The sequence below is a fragment of the Stegodyphus dumicola genome, chromosome 6, assembly GCF_044657685.1.
Source record: "Stegodyphus dumicola isolate Sdum_Otavi_A_Nest chromosome 6, ASM4465768v1".
Lineage (NCBI taxonomy): Eukaryota > Metazoa > Arthropoda > Arachnida > Araneae > Eresidae > Stegodyphus > Stegodyphus dumicola.
The window spans coordinates 137,415,984-137,440,330 of NC_140773.1; the positions used below are offsets into that span (position 1 = coordinate 137,415,984).

The following is a 24,347-nucleotide window of genomic DNA, read 5'->3' on the forward strand; positions in this document are numbered from 1 at the left end:
TTTTATCAATAAGGAAATCTGACTATTTTATCAGCCGAGATTTTAATATAGCTGCTTTGTCAACAGTGATTTTCATCATGAAGTACTTGGAAGATATTTCGTGCTTTGTATTTCAAGATTTCAGTACTTAAAAAATTGTAACTAATGTTATAATTATGTGTTTATATAAATTCAAAAAAGGAATTTTTGAACTTTCATGTAATTGAAAATTTTCTTCTGTAGTCTGTCTGAAAGTTTTGATGGCACATTGAGCTTGGCAGAGTACTTTGTAAAGATTCTTCTAACTGTAATTCTATGAAAAACATTGACAAATATGCTGATATGCAGAACAAAGTTTAAATAATAAACATTTTTTGAAAACTGGCATTTAATTATGAAAAGGTGATATAAATGTATATTTTATGGCCAAAAAGATACAGAAAAGTAATTGGAAATACTTCAAAAGCAGTAGAGGATACCATACCCCCTTCCCCAGCTTTTTAGTGCTAGGTTCTGAAAATTTTAAAAATATTCACATAATTTCCCCCTCTCTCAATACATTTGGAGAACCCGATCTCTAAATTTTAAAGTGCATTCATCTGTTTAGTGACTGTTTTTCTCTTACTAACAAAGACAAGCCTTCACAAACTACCTGCGAAGGTTCCACTGACCTTTCCCTTCTAACTGTTAAACTTTATGCTAACCTGATACACCAAGTCACCTACACATTCACCTTTTCTAACTATTTGTGAATGATTTGAATGGCGGTACATGGATACCAAGCCTGAAGAGTAGCAGAAACATGATAAGAACAGGCAGCATACAGGGCATTACATAGGAAGCTATCTTCTTAGTTATTGTAATGTTAATATTTCTATGTATTCTTACTGGAATTCAGGTCTGTTTTAAAGAAATAATATTGTGGTAGTTACTTGTAGTTTATCCATGCCTAATGTTCATTTTTTATGTTGTTATTGAGACTACATTCTTCGGAAATTAAATTACTCGCATAATTTTCCCCTCTTGATTTTTACTTGATAAAATTAGTTAAAAAAAGAAAAAATATTCAAGTAAATACCATATTTTTATTATCACTGGATACACACTTCTTTTCTTTATTAATTCATTTGAAAAAAGAAAGATTTGTATTAAACTCCCATTTTACTGTCTTTTAAATTTATAAATGAAGTTAATGTTTTATTAGTTTAATTGCATAATTTTAATTACTGTAAATGTGCATACATCTTTTTGTTTAAATTATCTGATTAGTGTAAATAATAGCTTTCTTTTAAATACTTTTAACTGTGAATATGTTGGAATTTTTATTTATAGATAGTGTGATTTGGAAGCATCCTTTGTTGTTATATTCGAAGGATAGTTTGACTCAACCACTAACTAGTCTACCGTCCGAACAACTTCAGGCTGAGGCTGTAAAACTTTTCAAGGTATGCGAATACATTTTCTCATCATTGTAAATTAAACTTCATTCTTTAAATGAGTAGGCGGAGCATCTATGAGGTAGCATCTGCTTTGAATGTCAGTCATAGCTCTGCCCATCAAATCATCCACGACGAGCTGGGTTTTCATAAAGTCTGCACTCGGTGTGTACCAAGAAAGCTTACTGCAGAACACAATCTCACTTGTGTTAGGGTCTGTCAATGCTTTGTCAAAATACAGTTTTATGTGATACTGCACTTCTCCCATATTGCGATGATAGTCTGCGATGAATGTCTGACCCTTTGACACCCTCCAACCAGAGGAATCGGATCACTGCTCATTGTTACTCTTTGGTGCAAACTTCTAATGGATCAGCCATGATATATCTGCAACAGAAGGAACAAAAATGGAGGAATTAAGATCAAACTTTCACAGCATTACCACAACAGTATAACAATAAAATATGTCTGGACAGAAGACAAAGTGCGCAATGTAAGAAAAGTTATGACAAAAATGTAGACAATTTTTGACTTGCCCTTATAGTAAGATAAAAAATATGTGAATCAAAATTATAATTTAAACTAACAGTAAAACATTAATTCTCCCTCTTTATTCTATAAATCGCAATAACTTCTCTGGATTGCATCATTTGCAGATTATTCTATGGCCTGCGCTGTTCTGATGACCTAATAATTGGGAACTGAAACTACCATTGTAAACCAAAACTTATCTCTTCACGTGCTTCCATTTTTCATAACTATGCACTTCAGCTTTGATCTCTACTGTGCTAAGATGTAATGCCACTGGCTTGCTTTCTATCTCAACAATATCAAAAATGTAAATCTTCTGTGGAAAGGCACGATTAGAGTGCCAAGTGATCTGTGGCCACATAATGTCAATTGGAAATAAAAATGGAATTAAAATCGCCTCGACTGCCAAGTTTTATTTACGAAGTCAACACATTAGCTTACGACGCAGTCAGAATACTTCCTCTTCAATATAGGATAACTACTCATCAACAGTGCTCTGTCTTTTCCTTGCTTTTATTATGTGAATTAGTCGGTCAGAATAGTTTCCTGCAGCCTGAGACCTCAATGGAAAATTTAGTTCATCTCTTCAAATAATCGTTTTGTGATAAATCCAAGATAATCAAATTTTTTTTTTCACTGTTTAAAAGTGGCGTTTTGCTAGTGCTTCAAAAAAATAATCACGCTTAGTGTTTACAGATTGAAAGTAATCTCTTGATAAATTGAGAAGTTCGAATGACTAGTGAAAAGGAATATTGAATTTGCTTTGCCAATCTCTACAATATTTAGAAAAAAAAAATGTGCTTTAAATCATAGATGAATTACCATTTAGGAAATCAGCATTACAGTGGGGTTCAAGTGTTTGTGTTTTCAAGTATATGTGACAGAAAATTATTTGTGCTTCTGCTAGTATTTCGTCAATCGACAGCTCGAAAGTTATCTTTTTGTGAACTTAAGACAAAATTATTTAATATGCTGCGGATTCTATAGTTTTCATTTCAATTTTGGTTAAAATTTCTGCAATTTGATTGTGCTGTTTTGAGAAAATGTGAAATTCTTGTTCATTAATTCTTTAAATTTTTCGTAAGTATGTGTGATAAAAGTAACAAATAAGCTATTTAAACTATTTAAGGGAAGGATATTTAGGTAAATAATTATATTTTTGAATTTATGTTGGAAATGTTGAATTGTTAATAAGAATTTTTAAATGCACGAGATAATTTTGAAAAATTTGTGTAGAATATGATAAAAAAATTAGTGTTTTAAGTAGTATTATAGGAATCATAAGTAGTATGGATTATTGGTTAATTGATTTTAAAATTTACGGATCATAATATGTTTAGATAAATTAGGCTCCCACTTTTATTTTTTCGAATATAATTATTATTTTTTTAATATAATAGAGTGTTTTTTTTTTTTTTTTTTAATATATATATATATATATATATATAAATGGGTGTTGTAATGATAGTTCGCAATGGCCAGTTACGTTATAAAAGGAACGGAGGTCTTTCCAAGTAACTGCCCAAATTGCTGGAAGTGTGTACTAGGAGAAAACTGTGGGGTCTTCCAGTTTGTACAAAATAAGTCAATTAAAAATTTCGGTAATATTAGTATATTATTTAAAATAAAAATTTAATTACATTATAAAATTTTGAAATTTTTGCAATCATGTAATGTTAACGGATGTGTTTGAAATTTTTGTATTTGAAAAAGTTTTAAAAGCCTTCCCTAAATAGATATGATTATGAAATTTATTTCCTTATTTTATATTCACAAAATTATATGATCCATATTATTATTGTAGGGCAGTGTATGATTTAATATATCTTTAATTTTGCATATTTGTATATATTTTCTATTTCAATTAACTAGTTTGAAGATTTTTTAAAAACTTTGATAATCATACAATACTAGAGGTCAGTTACCTTTATTAAAGAATGAAGGTTTCTATGTGTAATTGTATTTAAGCGTCCCACAGCCATAAGCAAATTGTCACGTTGATTTGCATTGTAGAAGATTTGCCCATTTTTATCAAAGTTTATTTTGTTATTGCACTGAATTTTTTACTTACTATGTATTAAGTTCTAAATTCTATTTTGCATTGCTTTACAATTAAGAAAATGTGGATTATATCATAAATAATCTATTAAAATTTCATGTATCTGTAAAAGAAAATTTTGGTTTTATATTGTCAAGATCAATTTTTATGAAAGACTTGCAAGTTAAGGACTGTGAAATATTGATTATGATTAATGTTTAAGCAAAGATTTTACAGAACTGTGAACTTTATTGAGAAAAATTAGGACATTCTTTATGATGAGCTTGAAAACTTTTAATTTTCAATTTTAATTTATTGTTAAAAATGATATCTGTAAGGTTTTATACTTCAAAAATTATTTTATATCAAAATTTTGTGATTTTTTCCTCAATGTCGTATTTATCTAGATTTGCTAATTCTGTAATGCTTTCTTCTAAAAAGGGTTTTCTGTCACCAAGCCTTTTTCTCTTTGAAGAAGGGGATATGTAAGATAAAAAAAATATGTTAATCAAAATTATAATTTAAACTAACAGTAAAACATTAATTCTCCCTCTCTTTTATAAAAATCGCAATAATTTCTCTGGATTGCATCATTTCTAGATAATTCTATTGCCTGTGCAGCTCTGATAACCTAATAATTGAGAACAGAAACTACCATTGTAAACCAAAACTTTTCTCTTTGCGTGCTTCCATCTTTCTTAACTATGCACTTCAGCTTATATATTGCTCTCTACTGTGCTAAGATGTAATTCCACTGGCTTGCTTTCTATCTCAACAATATTAAAAATGTAAATCTTCTGCGGAAAGGCACGATTAGCGTGCCATGTGATCTGTGGCCACATAATGTCAATTGGAAATAAAAATGGAATTAAAATTGCCTCAACTGCCAAGTTTTATTTATGAAGTCAACACATTAACTTACGACGCAATCAGAATACTTCCTTTTCAATATAGGATAACTACGCATCAGCAGTGCTTCCGTCTTTTCCTTCCTTTTATTATGTCATATATACAACTGTGAAAAGGAGTTAGTTGGCACAGCAGTATGTTCTACAAACAACTTGTATTAAAAACTTTTTTAAAACTATAATTATATAAATATTATATAAATTTTTAAAACTATAATTTCTCTTGAAGCAAACATTTCTCACAAGGATAATATGGCATGAAAGAACAGAACCATCAAAGTATCAAGAAATGTTATTTTTAATGAGGAAAATGCAAGTTGAAAATCCCACTAATCATAAACATTCTTATTTTCAATAAATGAGAATGATGTGAACAACAAGAATTCTACAGATGAAGTAGATGATGGTTTGCTAAATAATCATCCTAGTTCAAATAATGAAGATATCCATTATAAACTTCATCCCAGGAACACTCTATAATTCCCTGCTCATTATAAACTGTGGCAAATATTGTTTCATCTGAGATGTATGAAGGGGAAAATTAACTCTCCTCAAGAAGACAACTGGAAAGAAGCTATAAATAAAGAGTTACATTCTCTCAATAAAAATAAAATAAGGTATCTTGTACTTCCAGAGCTAGGTCACATAATTGGATCTAAGTGGGTGTTGAAAGTAAAAACATCTTTCTAATGAAAATATTGACAAATACAAAGCTAGACATTGTGCCAGAGGATTTTCTCAAATGGAAGGAGTGGACTTAGTGAAACCTTTTCACCAGCTTCAAGTTTTGACACCTTAACAATATTCATGAAACCTCCTGGCAGGCTTAAACTATGCAAAAATTTCATGTGTCAACTCAATCCCTGTATGGATTGAAACAAGCATCTAAATGTTGGAACAAGACATTTGCTGAATTCTTAACTAGTTTTGGTTTCAAACAAAGTGCCTCTGATTCATATGTCTTTAATGATATCTTTCAGAATAAGAAAGTATTTTTAATTCTATATGTGGATGATGCTTGTTTTATTAAGATAGGATGCACCATTTGAAATTGTGGATGATCTGAGAAAGAAGTTTGAAGCAACAGTTTCAGAAACAGATGTTTTACTGGAAAGTAAATTGATTATAAAGCAGATTGCTCAATTTTCATATATTCATAGAGCTATAAAAGCATATTCTGAAATGATTTCACTTAGAAGATGCAAGTCCTAATACTATACCTGCACATCCTGGTACAATTCTATCATTAGAATCCCATCCATTATCAGAAGGAAAAACAGTTCCTTATATAGAAGCTATTGGATCACTAATGTTCCTTGCTAGCACTTACATGTCCAGATATAGCTTTCACTGCAAATGTGGTTAGAGATTTCAAGCCAATCCTGACTAAGTGCATTGGAATGCTATAAAACATATCTTCAAATACCTGAAAACTACAGCAAACTGTTGCAGTGATTATTCTCCAGCAGCTAATGATACTTGCCATCTTGTTTGAAACCCAGATGCAAATATTGCTCACAATGTGAACACAAGAAAATTAATTTCTAGTTATGTTTTGAAACTTAGCAATGGTTCAATAACTTGGTATAGTCAAAAGCAGTCAGTTGTTTCTACTTCTACCACTGAGGCTGAATATATTGCAGCTTCAACTGCAATTTAAGAAGCGTGGTTTCACTAGGTTCTTCAAGATGTGGGTGAAAGTGAAATGTGTGAAGATGGTATTGTTATCTTCATTGATAACCAGAGTGCTATTATGCTAATTAAAAATCCTGTATTCCACAACTACACAAAGCATACTGAAGTGCACTACCATTTTATTTGTGAAAAATGTCAAGACAAATCTGTCATTATAAAGTATGTGAAAGCTAAAAAGCAATTAGCAGATTATCTTCACGAAAGCTCTTCCGAAAGCAAAATTTAAAGGGTTCATAGAACTGCTCAACATAAAAGATAAGACACTTGCAAACATTTAACACATTTGCATTAATTAACTTTTTTTTTCTTAGTTTTGCTTTTCATTTAATAATTGGTTAAGTAGTTCTTGCTTATGTCATTGATCATACTTAGTTCTAGTGACAACAGAGTTTGGAGGGAACGTTAAATCTGTAGTTTTAGTGTCACATTTTCTTTATATCTTTTGGCAACACTATTATATTCTCATGTTTATGTTCTATGAATGTGTTTTAGTGGCGTGTGTCACCTGTGGTTTTATTGTTAATTTTGTTCCCATTTTAAGCTTAAATAATTCATTTAAACCAGTAATATGAGCATTTATTCATGTAGTAGTTTATAAAATTTATCTGAATTTTGTTATATGTTCTATTCAATGTGAAACAATTTTCTGTTGTCCATGTATATTTTGGAAAATCTGTCATCTTATTAAACATGAGAATTTCGTCTTTGTAGTCCATCCAGTTGTTCATCTCAGTGCCTCTTGATGCATCGGGCATTGACTACCACGTGGCCCTGGCCCAAAATGCCTTGCACCAGTGCCTCATGCAAACTGAACTTCAAAATGAACTTCTTTGTCAGTTAATGAAGCAAACATCACGTCATTCCTATCATAAGCCTGGTGTTCAAGTAAGTTCTAAGCACTTTTTTCAGTGTTATCAATAAAGTGAAAGGCATATAATGTGATGAATGTTTTAGATATGTTTAAAGCTTAGAGGATGACCTATGAATCTGCTAGAGCTGCAGTGTCTCAAAAAGACGGCTGTGGCCGAAATTTATTATTTAAGTGACTTAATTTAAACTGAAAGAAATTATGAAAACTTTCTTAAAATTTCAGAGAAATTTTCTATACAGTATGAAACTTGAGAATAAATAATGACAACCTAATTTCTTTCTCTTATTTATTAAATTTTTCTTCAACACATAAATGAAAATACATGTGTTTGTATGTAAATAACATCTTTTATTTCTTACTACAGCTTTACACTTGATAACATTTTGATTCTAAGAAAGTTTGTAGTCTTGGAGAGAAATTACTTGAAATTGTTATCATCATGGGTTGTAGATGCTAATTGATCAATTGGGTTTTCTTTCCTTATTAATTTTCAACTGTAAAAAAATGCTGCTCAACTATAAATGAATATAAACTTTATTTATTTTTTGACAAGTAGAATAAAAGCTAACAAAATCATTTCAGTCTTTAAATAAGAATTATGTCACATTGTTAATTAGCTGGATTTATAGATTTTCTGACTAGTTATTCATGATCATTTTTAATGTTAAAGATAATAATGTAAACTCTGATTTCAAATAAATCAGATCTTGAAATCCTTGTAACTCCATATTTGCAACACGTATTTGAAATGTCTTTGCAGGTCACATAAAATTGCTTAGAAGGCCACCAGTTTGAGATCACATAGTAAATTGTGTTGGATAAGTTGAATGTGAAAAAGATTGCCCTCAAGCTTTGATCATGAATGCATTTGCTATGAAACAGTCTTTTACAGTTTAAAATGTGATGATCGTCTTTTGTTCTCATTATTCAGTAGATTTAGCTGTTGTGACTTTTCCACTTTCCTAATTTGTAAATGACTTGAAAGGGAGAAAATTAACATTATAAACAATATTGGGAGGAGTGACTAACTTTTTACAACATTTACAGCAAAAGATGACTTTCTTGAATTGAAATCTTCTCCATATGGGGAAACATTGTTGAGAGTGATATTTACATTGCAATGGAGAAATTTATAGAAATGATAGGCATATAAGAACTATCATGCATATAAATAGGTATTTTTTACGAAACTACATGAACTTTTGGTAGCATCTCAGATGCAAAATATGCTCTAAATATAGATTTTATTTGTCCAGTAATCAAGGAATAATTTGTATGTTAATTTATATTTTTCATCATGTTAGACCAAATGAATATATGTACTAGTATTTTTCAAGATATTAGGGTAAAGTTAGATAAAAAGTTGGAAAAGTTATGAAAATAAATTTTGAGGAGTGATTTTTAGGAATTTTTTGATCTTTTGGATTGAAGATAAATTTTTGCCATCTCAATGCTAGATTGCAGTTTAACAAAGGGTGAAGACTACTGCATTAGATTGTCAAAATTTCTTGAATTTATTATAAAATGCATGCATATAAGGATTCTCTAGACTAGTGGTTCTCAACTTTTTTTTACCCATACACTCTTTTTAATGTTTGCTAAATGATCATTCCCTCCCTTTTCTAAAACTCAAAAAATGCTCATACATTTAAATTTAGATTATTTTAATGTGTTTTAAGAATTAAACAAAAAAGGATATAGTAAATATTGATAAATACCAAAAATTGAATAAAAGTAGTTTTTTATATTCATAAATTAAAATACAGTACTTAAGGTAAAAGGCTGACTGGATTCTCTTCTGAGATTATGAAATCCCCTCTCAGTTCAAAAATGCTGCTCTAAACCATAAGATGATAGCATCTGCTTGTCATATAAGCTCCTTGAAACAAATAGTAATGAAAGCTAGGATTTAAATTGTCGCTTTCGATGAAGTAAAATATATATTCATGTATTAAAAGATCAGCCAGTCATTTAATGCATCCAATTGCTCTAAAACTGGACTGCCTTGAAAGCTCACATGGAAATTGCAAATGCCACATATATAACAATTCTGGATAGTTCAGTGTATAAAAAGTGCAATTCATAGTAGAAAAACTGAATCAATGGAAGAAGAAATTTCTAGTCTAAAATTATAAACACAGTCATCTTATTTTTATAACTCAATTATCAAAAGCCTGCATTTGAAATTATGTAAGATTTTGGGGAAGGGCAATATAATTCATAGGCCTTAAACATATGAAAGAAAAACGAATTAGGAAATCCTGTTGACCATAAGCGTTGGCGGAAATGCCACCAAATTTCCGTTATTTGTTTCAGTAAAAGTTTAAAAGAAAAAGGTGTGTGCTTTATTTAGTTAGATTATTAACAGATACAAGTTACAGATATAGCACTTAAATTATTTATAATTTTTTTTATATTGTGTTGCCATTGTTTCATGTTTTTATATTATCATTATGTTTATCTGTTTTATATTAATGAGGCCATATTGGGCCCATTATACATACTTTTCTTAATGTCAAGATTCTGTAACTTTGAAAATACTGCACTACATGCTGTGAAGGAAGGTACCATATTTTTTAATCATCTTCCCCCCCCCCCAAATGTGAGGGAAAGCAAATTAATATCAATTCACTAATATTCTCCTTTACAAAAAAAAACTAAAGTGGCTTATTGAGAGTTAATCAGGTTTACGAAAAATCAAGGAAAAGATTTCATGATTGTGATATGATGTCATGCTTATCTATTATTGGCTTAGTTATCTGGTTAGTTGACTGTATTAATCAATTTCTACTATTTGACAACTGTTTTATACATCAACTCCAGTTATTTAGCCCTTGAGACAACTTCACATTGTCTGGATATTTAAGTTTTGGTTTTGCAATCAACCCAGGACTCCTGTTGTAGGTTACGAGAGTCGTCAGCAGTTTGTAGGCCGCCAGATGTCGCTCCTAGTGAAAAACAGGTCTACCTGACCTGTTTGCCCCATCATCGTTCTAAGTAGGCAATGGCTTTGAATTGAATTGCTATTGAATTGAATTTTATGGTTTAAGTGCGAAGAACATGATATTTAATAAATAAAGGTAACACACAAAATGTTAAAGAAAGAGCCCTTTGGGAGTAATATAAAATCTAAATGTTTTCAGTTTTTTTTTTTTTTTTTTTTTTTTTTTTTTGTGTGTGTGTGTGTGTGTGTTTTAAAAGAGATATTGATTATTATCAGTTTTCTGTTTGATGTGTCGAAACGCTGGTTTGACAAGTTCTTCAACTACAGGAAACCTACATTGATAAATTTTTTTCTTTAGTACTTGCATTGTGAAAATATTACTATCTTTTAATTATTTTCACAGAATAAAATCTTTTAAGAAGGAAGAATATTTAAAATAAGCAGTTCCTATATATATATACAATGTCCGGCTATTAATTTCCAGGACTGACATAACTGTAGGAGAACGAAAAGTCGGAAGAGCATTTTCTTGCGCATGTGCACTGCAATCGGCATCATTCTGAAGTAAGTGATTCTCGTGGAAAGGTGCCTTAAAATGTAGCTCTTAAATTCCTATTGTAGAAGGGAAAATGGAGCAAAGAATTAACATTAAATTTTGTTTCATATTGGGCAAGACAGCTGCGGAAACCTACGAAATGTTAAAACAAGTTTACAGTGAGGAAGCATTATCCCGCTCAAGAACTTATGAATGGTTTAAACGCTTTCAAGACGGGTGCGAAAGCGTTGAATATGATCCACACACAGGTCGGTCACAGTCCGTACGCACGCTGAAAGCAATTGAAAAAGTTCGTGATATGGTGAAATGTGATCATCGATTGACTATTCGAATACTCGCCAATGAATTAAACATGGACAAAGAGACGGTTCGGCGAATTTTGACCTAGGCAAATGCAAGATTTTTTCCAGATTCGTTCCTCACCATTTAAGGGACAAACAAAAGCAATTGAGACTGGATGCATGTGGCAAACTTATCGACAACGCTGATGCTGACCCTGCGTTCCTGGATAGTATAGTCATGGGAGACGAGTCTTGGTGTTATCAATATGACCCTGAAACCAAGTGTCAAAGCTCCAAATGGCGGTGTCCAAGTTCACCAAGGAAGAAAAAATTTCGATTTGAAAAGTCCAAAATAAAGGTCATGTTAATTGCTTTCTTCAATTGCTATGGACTCATTCATCATGAATTTCTTCCTCCTAACATGACTATCAATGGACAGTTCTACACAGAAGTTCTGGACCGAGTTCGAAAATGAATTCGTAGAGGCTTCATTTTCAACAAAATGGGAGTTGGCTGCTGCTACATGACAATGTCTGCCCACACATTGTGTTGCCTGTGAGGCGATTCTTAGCCCAGCATAGTGTCGTTGAAACGCAGCATCCACCATACTCTCCACGGCTAGCACCTGCAGACTTTTTCCTGTTTTCTAAGCTGAAAAATTCGCTGAAGGGAACAAGATTTCAGGATGTCGAAGCCATCGAGAAAACTGTAACGTCACTATTAAAGAGCATTCCAAAAGAGGACTTCTTTCCAAAATTTGTACAGCTGAGCACAGACGTGCATTATGGCTGATGGAGATTAATTTGAATCATATTAAATGGCTATGTGTTTAACCTTTTTTTCTTCTGAGTTACTCCATGAGTCCTGGAAATTAATAGCCGGACCTTTATAAGAAATTTAAATAACAGCACTGTAATATTTTTAAAAAAAAGTCTTAGTAATTGTGTGACAAAAATTGCAATATGAATTAATCACACATACAGGATAGATTAGTATAATTTTGATTATGTATTTTATATTGAAAAAATATTTTCTTTCATGTTAATTATAGCATAAATTATTTAAAATAAAACATTTTGATGCATGTGTGGTAGTTGAATGCAGCAGCAAACGGCCATGCTGTAATAGCAAATGAATTTTATTTCTTTTCCTGAAAGAAATAATTTTCATAGAAACAGAAAATAAAAAAAAAGAAAGAAACATTTTCTTTCTAATTTCTTACTTAAATATTTTTCTAATATTAACTGTCAAATAAATTGCAAGAAAACACAGTTTTAATATAAGCATGGAAAAAAACTGAGTTTGCTATTAGATTGTAATGCAAATTAATCATATTATAAATTTAAATGCTTAAAATTGTTTATTTCTAAAAAGATTTGAAGTAAGCTTATTTCATTTGCTCTTATATATTTACTCTTTTTATCATGGTATCCCATATCACTCTTTATTTCTCAGCCCTAAATTCCTGCGTTAACTTTCTAAAAAACAAACGGGATTTTCCTTCACATAACACAGCAGCATGTGAGTTGGTGAAATAATGGGAGAATATTCCTAGAACTTCAGCCAGCACGCGCTGTAAATTTCGTCACTCGTCTGTACTGCGATTGGTCTAAAGCTCCTTGAAGCCTTGTCCCCTTTCAGTAAAGTCAAATGGATCCACACGCCCACCAACTGAGGACCACAGAATGGCTTTCTCCGAAAAGTTGTGATGGCTGTCCATAGCGGTTTTTTTTAGTCAATATTGTTCAAGTTGTAGACAGATCCAGTGATCCTAGAATAGGTGCCAGTGATTCTAGAATAGGGTCCTAGAATATACATTAATAAATGAAAACAAATTTCATGTTTATTTTATTCTGTTAGGGGATTACTGGGAGTTTTCAAGGCATCTGCATTTCTTACTATGTATCATTCCAGTTAAGAAATAAATGCAATATGCTTGCGTATTAATGATTGCTAATGCATTTTAATTTAAAACTGCTTATATACCTAATTTTAAATTATGTGTTTATTGACATTATCAAATAGGTCTTTATATAATAATCAAATCAGTATATCAGCGATTTGTTTTCATTGTCGTGTACAAGATATAAATTTCATATGAGTCTTCTGATATAAGACTGTGAAAATGTATATTTGAAAAATTTTTTAGCCTTTCATAGTCTTTCCTTTTAACTAGGCATCAAGATATTTTTATTCTGTTCTGTAAAAATTATGTAGAACTTTATGTTTGTATAAATTTTATGCAGAAAATACTATATGTTATTAATTGCTCGAATATTTGGATGTATTTTCTCTGTAGCAACTCCTGTTGTGTGCCACACAATCATTGTTTTTATGTGATTCCTCTGAAAAGCTTTCTCCTACCTCAACAACATCTCATGATCGAATCCCACCTCCTGAAAGTAAACTTAACCCACCTCCATTTGTGTTTGTACAAAGCTGGCAGCTATTGGCTTTGGCTCTATCTCTTTTCGTACCCAAAAATAGAACTTTATGGTATTTGAGAATGCATTTATCAAGGAATGCTGATCCTAAGTAAGTTTCTTAGTTTTATTCATAACTGTGTTTGTCATATATAGAATACTACCATTATGTTCAGATCAAGTAGTTGTGAAGTAGGAATTGCAACATCCTAGGTTCGTGTGAAATTGGGGGTAGTTCCAAAAAGCATTTTAAAGTTTTATTTATTACTTATTTTTGATGAATAAGTATATAACAAAAGATTTTATTTATGTAAGTAATATTATTTTTCTTTGGCACTTAAGTTATTTGAATGGTACTGTTTATTTTTTAATATTACTTTCATTTTGCATATGTAATTTAGTTTTAAAATATAATTCTTTATTCAGTGAATTCCTTAAATCTTAAAATTAATGCAATGGATGTTTAATAAATAAGATGCTTATTCTAGTGCAGGAAATGTGAAAAGACAGAGAAGTAATCACACACACAAAGTGTGAGGTAATGTGATCTAATTATATATCTAAGAAACATTAGAAAAGTAGCCCTTTGTTTAAAACATTCCTGCAAACAGGAAATCTGCAACAGTTGACTTTGGCTGTTAGAAATTAGAATTTTCTCTGTAGAAGAAATGTATGAAATAACATTATCCAGAACAGAGTAGTTCATGTTGTAGTGCATAGTTAAAGCATCTTTTGATCATTGAGTGAAATGCCATATTCTGTACTATGAAACTTGTGTTTTTTCAGAAGCTAATCCTTCTTAAGCCATAACCATCTTATTTGCTATGGTTTTTCCTGGCAAACTTTAACCCTGCCATTTTCTTTTACAAAGATAAGTATCATGAAGTTATCATTTATGCCTAATTTAAACTATGCAAAACAATGCAGTGTCTAATCTGTGGCTGATATCAAAAGAAGTATTCTATTATCACTTCCACGGATATCAGAAATGTCAGAAGAAGTGTTTGTATTTCTATGGATGTTACTTCAAAGGTGGCTTAGAATCAACGTTTATATTTAAAACAGGACTCCTCTGAAAGCATTTTCTCTGAACTTTTTGAAGATAGGAATATCTAAAGTAATTATCCAAATTCATATAAATTCTAGAAAAAAATCCTATTATGTGTAAAGTGAAAGCAGTAATGGTTATTCTGGACATTTTAAGATACATTCTTGTTCATTCCCTAAAAAGTTGTAATTTTTTTCCTTGATCTAAGGCTTCCAAACTATGTGCAGTGATGCGTTTGAGTGCTTTGAGTAACTTAGTTCCATAAAAAAGTTATTTAGATATTTAGCATAATCTAGTTTCAGAATTTAATGATCAATATGTTAGTACCATGATGAAAAGAATATCTAGTGACCACTCTACAAATCACTCTTTATGGAAAGCACTTAATATTTTATCAGTTGTTTGAAAATTACTTAGAATAGTATCAGCAGGTTTGTATAGTTTAAAGGTCCATTTATTGCCAAAGCTTCAGATGAATTTACTTTCATAGAAGAAAATCTTTGTGAAATATCTTCAAATTATCACTGAAGATAAAATTTGATAGTAAGGGACTAATTGATTTTTGGATATCATTAAAAATTTAGTAATTTGTGTGTGGCTTCATGTTTATGCAAAGCTAGGTTTGCAGTGGTCACTGTGGTGGAAAAGGAAATAAAGGTCGCTATGTCCTGTTTGAACCCAAGAATTGAAATATATGCAGTGAAAAAAAAAAAAAAAAGCTTACCCTTTCCACTAATTGCTATTTATTTTGGTCAAAATATGTACTTATTTAATACATTTTACATAACATAATATGTAAAACTTTTATCAGCATATAATGAGACAGTTTACATAAATTGTTTCTAAATTTTAAATACATTTTTCTTTTTTATTTAACTAATGTAGTTGTATGAGTTGTGTGCCATATCTGTTAAGTAGGTTTAGGTTCTGACTTCCAGTGCTTACAAAAATTCTGGTATACCAAGAATGCTGTGAGCTCCAAATGCTTGAAAACCACTTGTCTAGATGATTGCCATATTATGCCAGATTCCAGTTTTTGTTTTATGTATTTTATGAATAATAAATATTACATTTTGGTTTTTGGTTTTCTTAATAAATTAAGAAATCAGTTTATAATTGTAAATTTAGAGAATGTAAACAGTTTTTTAGTTGATGAAGATATATGCATATTTGTGAGAGATCTTGAGTTGTGAGGATTATGATTTAACATAACCTTTTTAATAATCTGAAATACAGAAATGCACTTTCGTGGGAAAAATTAAAAGAATAACTATAAAAAACACACATGATTTGAATGAGTTTATAGATAAAAACGTGAAACTTGCACGAAATCCTTATTTCAGTATATGTGATACTTCGTAAAAATTCAGGATTACCTATTTCTGCAAAAAATAAATTTAAATAAGAATGTAGGAAATGTGATCTAAAGTGTGTCGGGGAAAAGTTGGTGTTATAACTCTTAAGAGGTACATAGGAAAAGTTAATAAACTATAGAAGTTTATATAACAATTAAACTATTTGGTCATTTCTGGCTGAAATGCAAACTTTATGACGATTTTCCTTGCTATGTATTAGACTATCCTGGAGTTCCTGTGGTAACAAAATGTTTTCAGGATGGATAGCACCTTGAAGCGCCTAAAGGGTGCTAGGTGGGAAATGCAGTGGTAAAAGTAAGCATCCTAATACATCACACATATATTGGAATGGATTTAAATCTAGAGAATATCTGGGCCCCTCCATCTGTTGGATACCTTCACCCTTAAGATAATCATCAAGATTGCTACTGCAGCCTGATAAGAATGAGCATTATTATTTGAACCCCTAAGTAATTTAACACAAGGATCAAAAACCTCATCTCTATTTATTTCAGCATTCATATGTGTGCTAGTAAAAATGAATTGGTCGATATGGCCATTCAGAATGATGCCCACCCAAACCACTTTTTTACCACCTTTGTGTCGATATCTTTCATGGGTGTTTTCAGGCTTATTACATGTTTCTTATTCTCTCTAGATTATGTTGGATTTGGAATCACTTTCAAAACTCATTACAAAAAGGATTCAGCTTCAAAACATAGTACTCCACTCACAATGAGTTCTACATGACACTATTCATAGGTTTCCCTACATACAGCCATTCACTTGCAGTATTTTCTGGGTAGTTGAGTTCCTGTAGTTGAAGTGAATTCCGTTCCAATTTGGATTGACAGTTAGCAAATGTTGACCGATATTTCTTCTGAGAATCTGTTGTAGTACATGTTCAATTTTGGTAGTTTGGTTTTCTGCATACATCATATTCATGTGTCATCATTTCTAGATTCCTTATATGATGATTTTTTGGCTATTTTTGAGTCTTTATAGACTGGTGTCAGTGTCTATCATGCTGTTATTCTCCCAATCACATGCCATTTTTCATAATCTACTAAATGCCTTCTCAGCAACATATTCCATTGTACAGTACTCGAAATTTGTATTTGAAATACCCTCTTTCACTCCTTTCTGCAAAGGCTGAAAGAATGGGCTTAAAAATTTGGGGATTTCTATATAGCAAAGGTGAATCCCATTGAACTGTGTGATAACTTTGGCCTTATTAAGTGACGAAGTCATACCTCAGGTTCCTGGGCGAAACCCTACCCTGTGTGTAACAAAGTAGAAGAGTGTGCACATCTTTTGTTCAGCATAGCATAAGTTAAGTCATTTAATCTGAAAGTTCATGAGAATTTTTTGAAGGATAAGCAATAATGGTGTATGAGTAGATGTAAATATATCTGATAGCAGTTAGGTGATATGGCAGTTATGTAGAATTTGACTTGATTCACAGCATGAGAGCACGAAGTAATATTTAAATGGTTTATTTAATAGAAAGAAATAAAAGTATATAAAGATGAAGTTAACGGTATGCAGGATTAACATAATGCTGTAAAGGCATAACATCGAAAGCGCAATTAAAGTTCATAAACTCTTGACGTGTGAGCCGTCTGCTCACGTCTGCCCTCCACTCTCGACCAGGTCTCAGCGCTGTCTCGGATGATTCTTACTGCGCTGGGTGATGCTATAATGATGACGTCATAATCCTGGTATTCTAATTCAGCATTGGACGTTGATGACTCCCACAGCTTCGGCCAGCCTGAAGAGGCATCGTCCTCAATGTCTGTTGAATGGACATCACTATCATGTACCTGCAAAGATAAATAAAAAAAGAAAAAGAGAGTATCAGGTCCTTAGGCTTTGAGCTGATACAAACATTAAATCAGTTTGACCATGGCTTCATATGGTCAGCCGCAGTAGATGTCAAATTTGGTCCTTCATGGCATCCTACTTTCTCGACTTCATATCTATCATTTAATCAAACAGCTATGATTTTATACGGTCCATGAAACTTAGGTCGTAGTTTCAAACCAGTCCCATATTGAGTTCTCTGAATGGCTACCAAGTCGCCAATCTTGTATAGTTTCGGTTTCTTACGTTTCTTGTTGAATTGTTTACGATTCTCTTCTTGTATCTTCAAAATGTTGTTTTTCGCATCTTCTCTCATTTCATCACGTTCTTGTATCAATTGTTTTAGATATTCTTCATTCAATATCTCACTAATTCTCAAATCTTCTTTGTTCTTCATTTTCGTGCCTATGAGAAGCTCAAACGGTGAATATTTTGTACTTCTTGTAGTTGTACTGTTGATTATCCTCTGGACATCTGGAATATACTTAAACCATTTCGTTGAATCATCATGTGATAATTTTGACAAAACAGGAATCAAAATTCTAAGAATTCGCTCAATTTGTCCGTTACCTCTTGGAATACCGGTAGTAATTTTGACATGTTCTATTCCTTCTTCAGTACAATAAGCTGAAAATTCTTTCGATGTAAAGGCACTACCTCGATCTGAAATGATTCTGGCTGGATTTCCAAATACAGTCTGTTGTTGCTTCAATTTTGAAATAACTTCTTGCGTAGTTGGTGATTTCACTGAATAGAAACAAGTAAATTTCGTAAAAGCGTCGACAACAGTTAGAATGTGTTGGTATCTCTTGTTCGTCGATGGAAGAGGTCCAATAAAGTCGATATTATACGTACTCAAAGGAACGTTTTCTTTCGGTACAGGATGAAGAAATCCTTCTGCTTTTCCTTGCTTCTTGTTGTACAGTATACATTCTATACAGTTAGCAATTACTTTTTCAACTTTGCATTTCAGTCTGGGAATATAGAATTCTTGCTCTACAGCATTCACAGTTTTATCTACAGCAAAGTGACCTTTTTTATGTACCTTCTGTATGATTTCATTCTGTAAGGATTCTGGCACTACTAGAAGATCTTTAGCATTTTCAAATTTGTACAAAATATCATTTCTCACGAAGAATCCATTTTCTTCTCCCTTCTCAACTAAATTCTTTATCAATTTCACATGTTCATCTTCATTCTGTTGTTGTGCTAACCGAATCTTCTCAGTTACATCGGATGTGTATGATGTTAAAATTAAAGCATTTCTACTTAAAGCATCAGCATGTTTCATTTGGCTTCCTGAACGATGTACAATTTCGTAATCGAATTCTTCAATAAACATTGCCCATCTCGCAATTTTAGGAGTTAAATCTTTCTTATCTAAAGTTTTCTGAAAAGCGCTACAATCAGTTACAATTTTGAATTTAGTCCCTAACAAATAGTTTCGAAATTTCTTCAGAGCTTCTATTACTGCAAGGGCTTCTAATTCGTAACTACAGAGTTTCTCTTGCTGCGGTGAAGTCTTCTTACTCATATACTGGATTGGGTGATAATTACCATCATCAGACAATTGGAGTAATACCGCACCAAAGCCTTGACTACTAGCATCAGTATGAAGTTCTAATGGATATCCTTGCCTAAATATGTGTAGAACAGGTGCCTGAGAGAGAATTTCTTTTAATCTGCAAAAAGCTTCCTGTTGTTCGGAATCGAACTTAAAACCAATACCTTTTCTAAGTAAGTTACTAAGAGGTTTAGCTATTTTAGCATACTGAGGAATGAATTTACGAAAATATCCCGTTAGTCCTAAAAAGCTTTGTAGTTGTTTACAGTTACGCGGTTGTGGAAAGTTTCGAACAGCAGCAGTTTTGGAAGGCGATGGTCGAATAGTTCCGTTTTCAATTACATGTCCCAAAAATTCAATTTTACGTTTTAAGAATTGGCACTTTTTGAAATTTATTTGTAACCCATACTCCGAAGCAGTTTTGAATACTCTTTCTAATTTGTCTAAACATTCAACTTCATCATTAGCCGGTATAACTGTATCATCCATATAAATAATTAGTACACCTTCATTTAGCAAGTCACGAAATACTGAATAAATGTACCTTTGAAAAACATTTGGACTAATACATAAACCAAAAGGAGCTTTAAGAAATTCGTAGATACCATTATGTGTTACAAAAGCGGTATATTTGGTGCAATTTTCGTCTATGTCTACATGGAAAAAGCCATTTTTCAAATCTAGTGTCGTGAAGACTTTGGACTGTTCTAAGCGATCAAGTACTTCCGGAATTAAAGGCAGTGGAAATTTGTCTTTAATAATCTTCTTATTTAATTTCCGATAGTCCACGCATAAACGTTTTGAGTTATTACGCTTGTTACACAAAACAATAGGCGCCGAATAATTAGAATTGCTAGGCTTTATTATGCCCTCTTTCAACCATTCCTTAATTTGATCGTCAACAATTTTTTGTTCCGCGAAAGACATGTATCTTCTATTTTGACAGACAGGAGTATCATCGCATAAATTTATTTGCATCTTGAAGTCAGATTGTCTATTTTTCCGTGGTTGGTACGAATTAATTAAATTACACAGTCTTTCTTTATGTTCTGCATTTGAAATATGCGATAAATCAATCTCGTTGACAGAAATAGCATTCACCAGATGTGAAAGGTAATTAAACGTCGAGCTACTTCCGCTTTCGGGACTTTTGTTTACATTAACAGAGACGCCAGACGATCGCGAAGGATCATAAGCATTCTTCAATGAGATAGCAATATTCAAATTTCCCATAACGCAACGAACGTTAGAATTTCGATATGACTCAGCAGTTATCAAGTTTACATTACTTTTATTCCGATGAGAAATTATTTGAAGGCCATTCTCGGTAAAAGAGAAGTTAAACTGATTCAATACATCTAAACCTAATACAATTTGATTACATAATGACTTAACAACATAAATTTTCGTACGAAGTAAAAAACTATTAATTGAAATATCAGAAATAAAAAAGCCGATAGGGTACGTTTGTTTTGATTCAATTCCGTTTAATGTGATATCACTACAATTTAAATTAGGAGAACCAATCTGCTTGTATAACTCTACGCTGCATATCGTTACATCTGAACCAGTGTCAACTAAACTATCAACTAAATGATTATTTATCTCTACAGTCTTCATAATTCTATCCTTGTCACAAATTCATTGTAATAAAGCTGCTTGATGTGTCTCGGTGGTCTGATCTGGACAGTCCGTTGAATAATGCCCGAACTTCTTAGATTTTATACATTTTACACCCTTTGATTTGTTTACACAATGCTTAGAATAATGCCCAAATTCCTGGCAATTAAAACATTTGACCTTATTAACGTTAGATTGATTTCGGTTTGATGACGAAAGCTTACTTCTATCTTTAACTTGAGTGTCTACTTTCGGTTTCGGATTTTTAAACTTATCATTGTCCGATCTCATTTTATCATAAATTTTAAGCCTTTGTTTAAATTCAGATATTGTTCCGCAACCATATAGTATAGTTTTCCTAACCACAGAATCAGGAATACCATCAATAACATATTTAATTAATGAAGCATCTTCAATGTTACCTTGCGAACACATTTCTTTCATTTTCAAAAAATACTCATCTAAGGATTCATTAGGCATTAATTTACGTTTACATAACATTTCATGCAACTCAGCAGAATTAAAAGCTTTACCATATTCAGATTTCAAAAGCTTTTTTAACTTACACCAATCATTAACTTTAGGTTCACTCTGAATAAATAGTTTCGCTTTACCTTTTAATGATCTTTTAGCAAAAACTAATTTATGCAAATCACTCAATTTCAAAGAGTTTATAACATCTTCAAATTCATCAATCCATTTATCAACATTTTCATATGCATTACCAGAAAAAGGATTAACAATACTTTCAATATCAGAAAAACTAAGATGAGGTTTAAAATGATCTTGAATTGGAAGCTGCATACTGTTATTTACTTGAGACTCATTAAAACCAGGATTGTCTCTTTGATTATCATCAAGCATTACTTCAGAAAATTTATTAATAGTTTCATCTTCAATATCACTATTTTCTTCATGCAAAATATTTTCAAATAATACAGATAAATCACATAGGTAAGAGACAATTCGGGTTACGACTTCCGTTTTTAAACCTTCTGAATTTATGCACAGTACATTGCAAACTTTAATTAACTCATTCAAAGTAAAACTATTCTGCACTGCATCTATTTTCTTATTAAATTCTTCAGAATCTGGTTTAAATATAAAGCCAGAAAATTCACGTAATCTTTTCCGGTTATTTCGATCTCCATCAGTATTAAAAATAAACTTATGCAAACTTTTGATTTCAGAACTTTTACTGTTCTTTAAAGCTGCTTCCAATTCTGGAATTTCTACTAACTTCATATTGGAAAGAAAGTTTTGTACTCACCCGACAGATGATCGTCGTCAATTGGGTAATCCACACTTTATACGAGTAATCCAATAAATCGAATAACTTGTGATAACAGTTCACTCAGTTCACAGTTCAAAGCACAGTTCTACTACTCGAACATTTTGGAATTCGAGGCCCCACGTTGGGCGCCATATTTTTTTGTAGAATTTGACTTGATTCACAGCATGAGAGCACGAAGTAATATTTAAATGGTTTATTTAATAGAAAGAAATAAAAGTAAATAAAAAAAGTATATAAAGAAGTTAACGGTATGCAGGATTAACATAATGCTGTAAAGGCATAACATCGAAAGCGCAATTAAAGTTCATAAACTCTTGAAGACGTGTGAGCCGTCTGCTCACGTCTGCCCTCCACTCTCGACCAGGTCTCAGCGCTGTCTCGGATGATTCTTACTGCGCTGGGTGATGCTATAATGATGACGTCATAATCCTGGTATTCTAATTCAGCATTGGACGTTGATGACTCCCACAGTTATATACTTTGGCAGTTCAATTGGCTGAGAGGATCCGCAAGTAGGTGCTGCAGAGAGAAATTCAATCTGTGTTCAGCTCGGAGGAGAGTTAGTTACAATCAGCAGTGGTGGAGCTCCTTCATCATCCAGTGGATGCGTCAGTTCATCTGCATCTGAGTAGCTAGGATGGAATACTAAGAAGAGAAAGTGCAGCACAAAAAAACACTATTGGCAGGCATATTGAAGGGGGAGGGATTTCAGAGCCATACAATGTGGAATAGGTTGAGCTGAAAAAAGGGGGAAGGGTTATATTTATCTTTATAGACTGGTGTCATACAATACTGCTAGGAGATTAAATTTACTTTACTAGGATAGAGCAGAATAAAAATGTTATTAAATAACAGAGTCCAGCTGTGAGGCAAATTATTTTTAAGGTATATTCAGATATACAAAGTCAAAAATTTAAATAATTAGTATTTAATTTAGTACTCTTAGTTTCCAGACACTAATTGCTTTGAGCATTGATTTCAGTTAGCATTTCAAAATGTACAAAAAGTTTATCGATGTTGTCTATATGCTCTTTTAGCTTAGGAACGTATTTTTTAAAGATATGTGTTATTTTTACTACATTATTATGTCTGAAGTCACTGTGTATATCTTTTAGGTATTTAAAAATTCAAATAATTCAGAGCTGTTGCTGTTAATCTATAGTAGCAAGCAGGGGAAAATCAGCAGTAGGGTGATTTCTAACCATTTGTCTATCATTAAGTTGTAATGGAGAGTTCAGTTGTTCAGCCTGAGCGAAGCTTAATCCTGGTTTAATGTTGTTCCTTTCCGTACTTGCTGGTCTAGTTTTTAGAAACATCAGGCAACCATGATACGATAATGAATGTTTTCCGGAACAATTCAACATACTTTGTATCCTCGGTTCTAATAATGGGGCAGGCAGTCAGTAGATCTGTGGTTTTCAGCTCATTAACACATTTCAATTTTCAACTTTTGACAATTGTGGCATTGAGGATTTGATTTTTTTAAATATATTTTTCTACATTCACTATGAAAAGCATCAGATCCTTTAGGTTATAGATATCATCTTTTTGCAGATTGCATGAGAGTTATCAGGAACAGCGGCATGGGTGCTCTAGTCCGGTGATAAGTTAGTTGAGTTATTTTCTGTATAAAAAATCCTCTTTCCATAATTGCCTGGGCTATTTTTTGTTTATCCGAATTCATAGGCAGCCCTCTTAGAATTACTTTGATAGGGCACTTGTATTTCACCTCTCTTTAATTGCTTTATTTTTGAATAGCATAGTCAGGTTTCTGTGATCTTCCGACATCTGCAGTAAACTTTTCAGGAACTCTCCATTGACTTTTCCCAAGAATTTTGATTTTGTTTTAGCAGTAAGCTGCTTTATGAATTCTCCAAAAGCTAACTGACCATAATTGGTGGGACATCGGATATCTGCAGAGCAGTATTACTCTGCTGAATT

At 32.1% G+C, this 24,347-nt stretch overlaps 1 protein-coding gene across 5 annotated transcripts in view; it reads left to right on the forward strand.

The window, feature by feature from the left end:
• The window catches only part of LOC118186759 (uncharacterized protein CG43867-like), a 285,190-nt gene that overhangs the window by 217,201 nt on the left and 43,642 nt on the right, over positions 1–24,347 (forward strand). For all 5 annotated transcript variants that reach the window (XM_085818919.1, XM_085818917.1, XM_085818921.1 and 2 more), the window contains exons 21-23: positions 1,312–1,424; positions 7,299–7,472; positions 13,539–13,774. In XM_085818919.1, the coding sequence (XP_085675045.1) occupies positions 1,312–1,424; positions 7,299–7,472; positions 13,539–13,774 (523 nt within the window). The remainder of the gene's footprint in view (positions 1–1,311; positions 1,425–7,298; positions 7,473–13,538; positions 13,775–24,347) is intronic.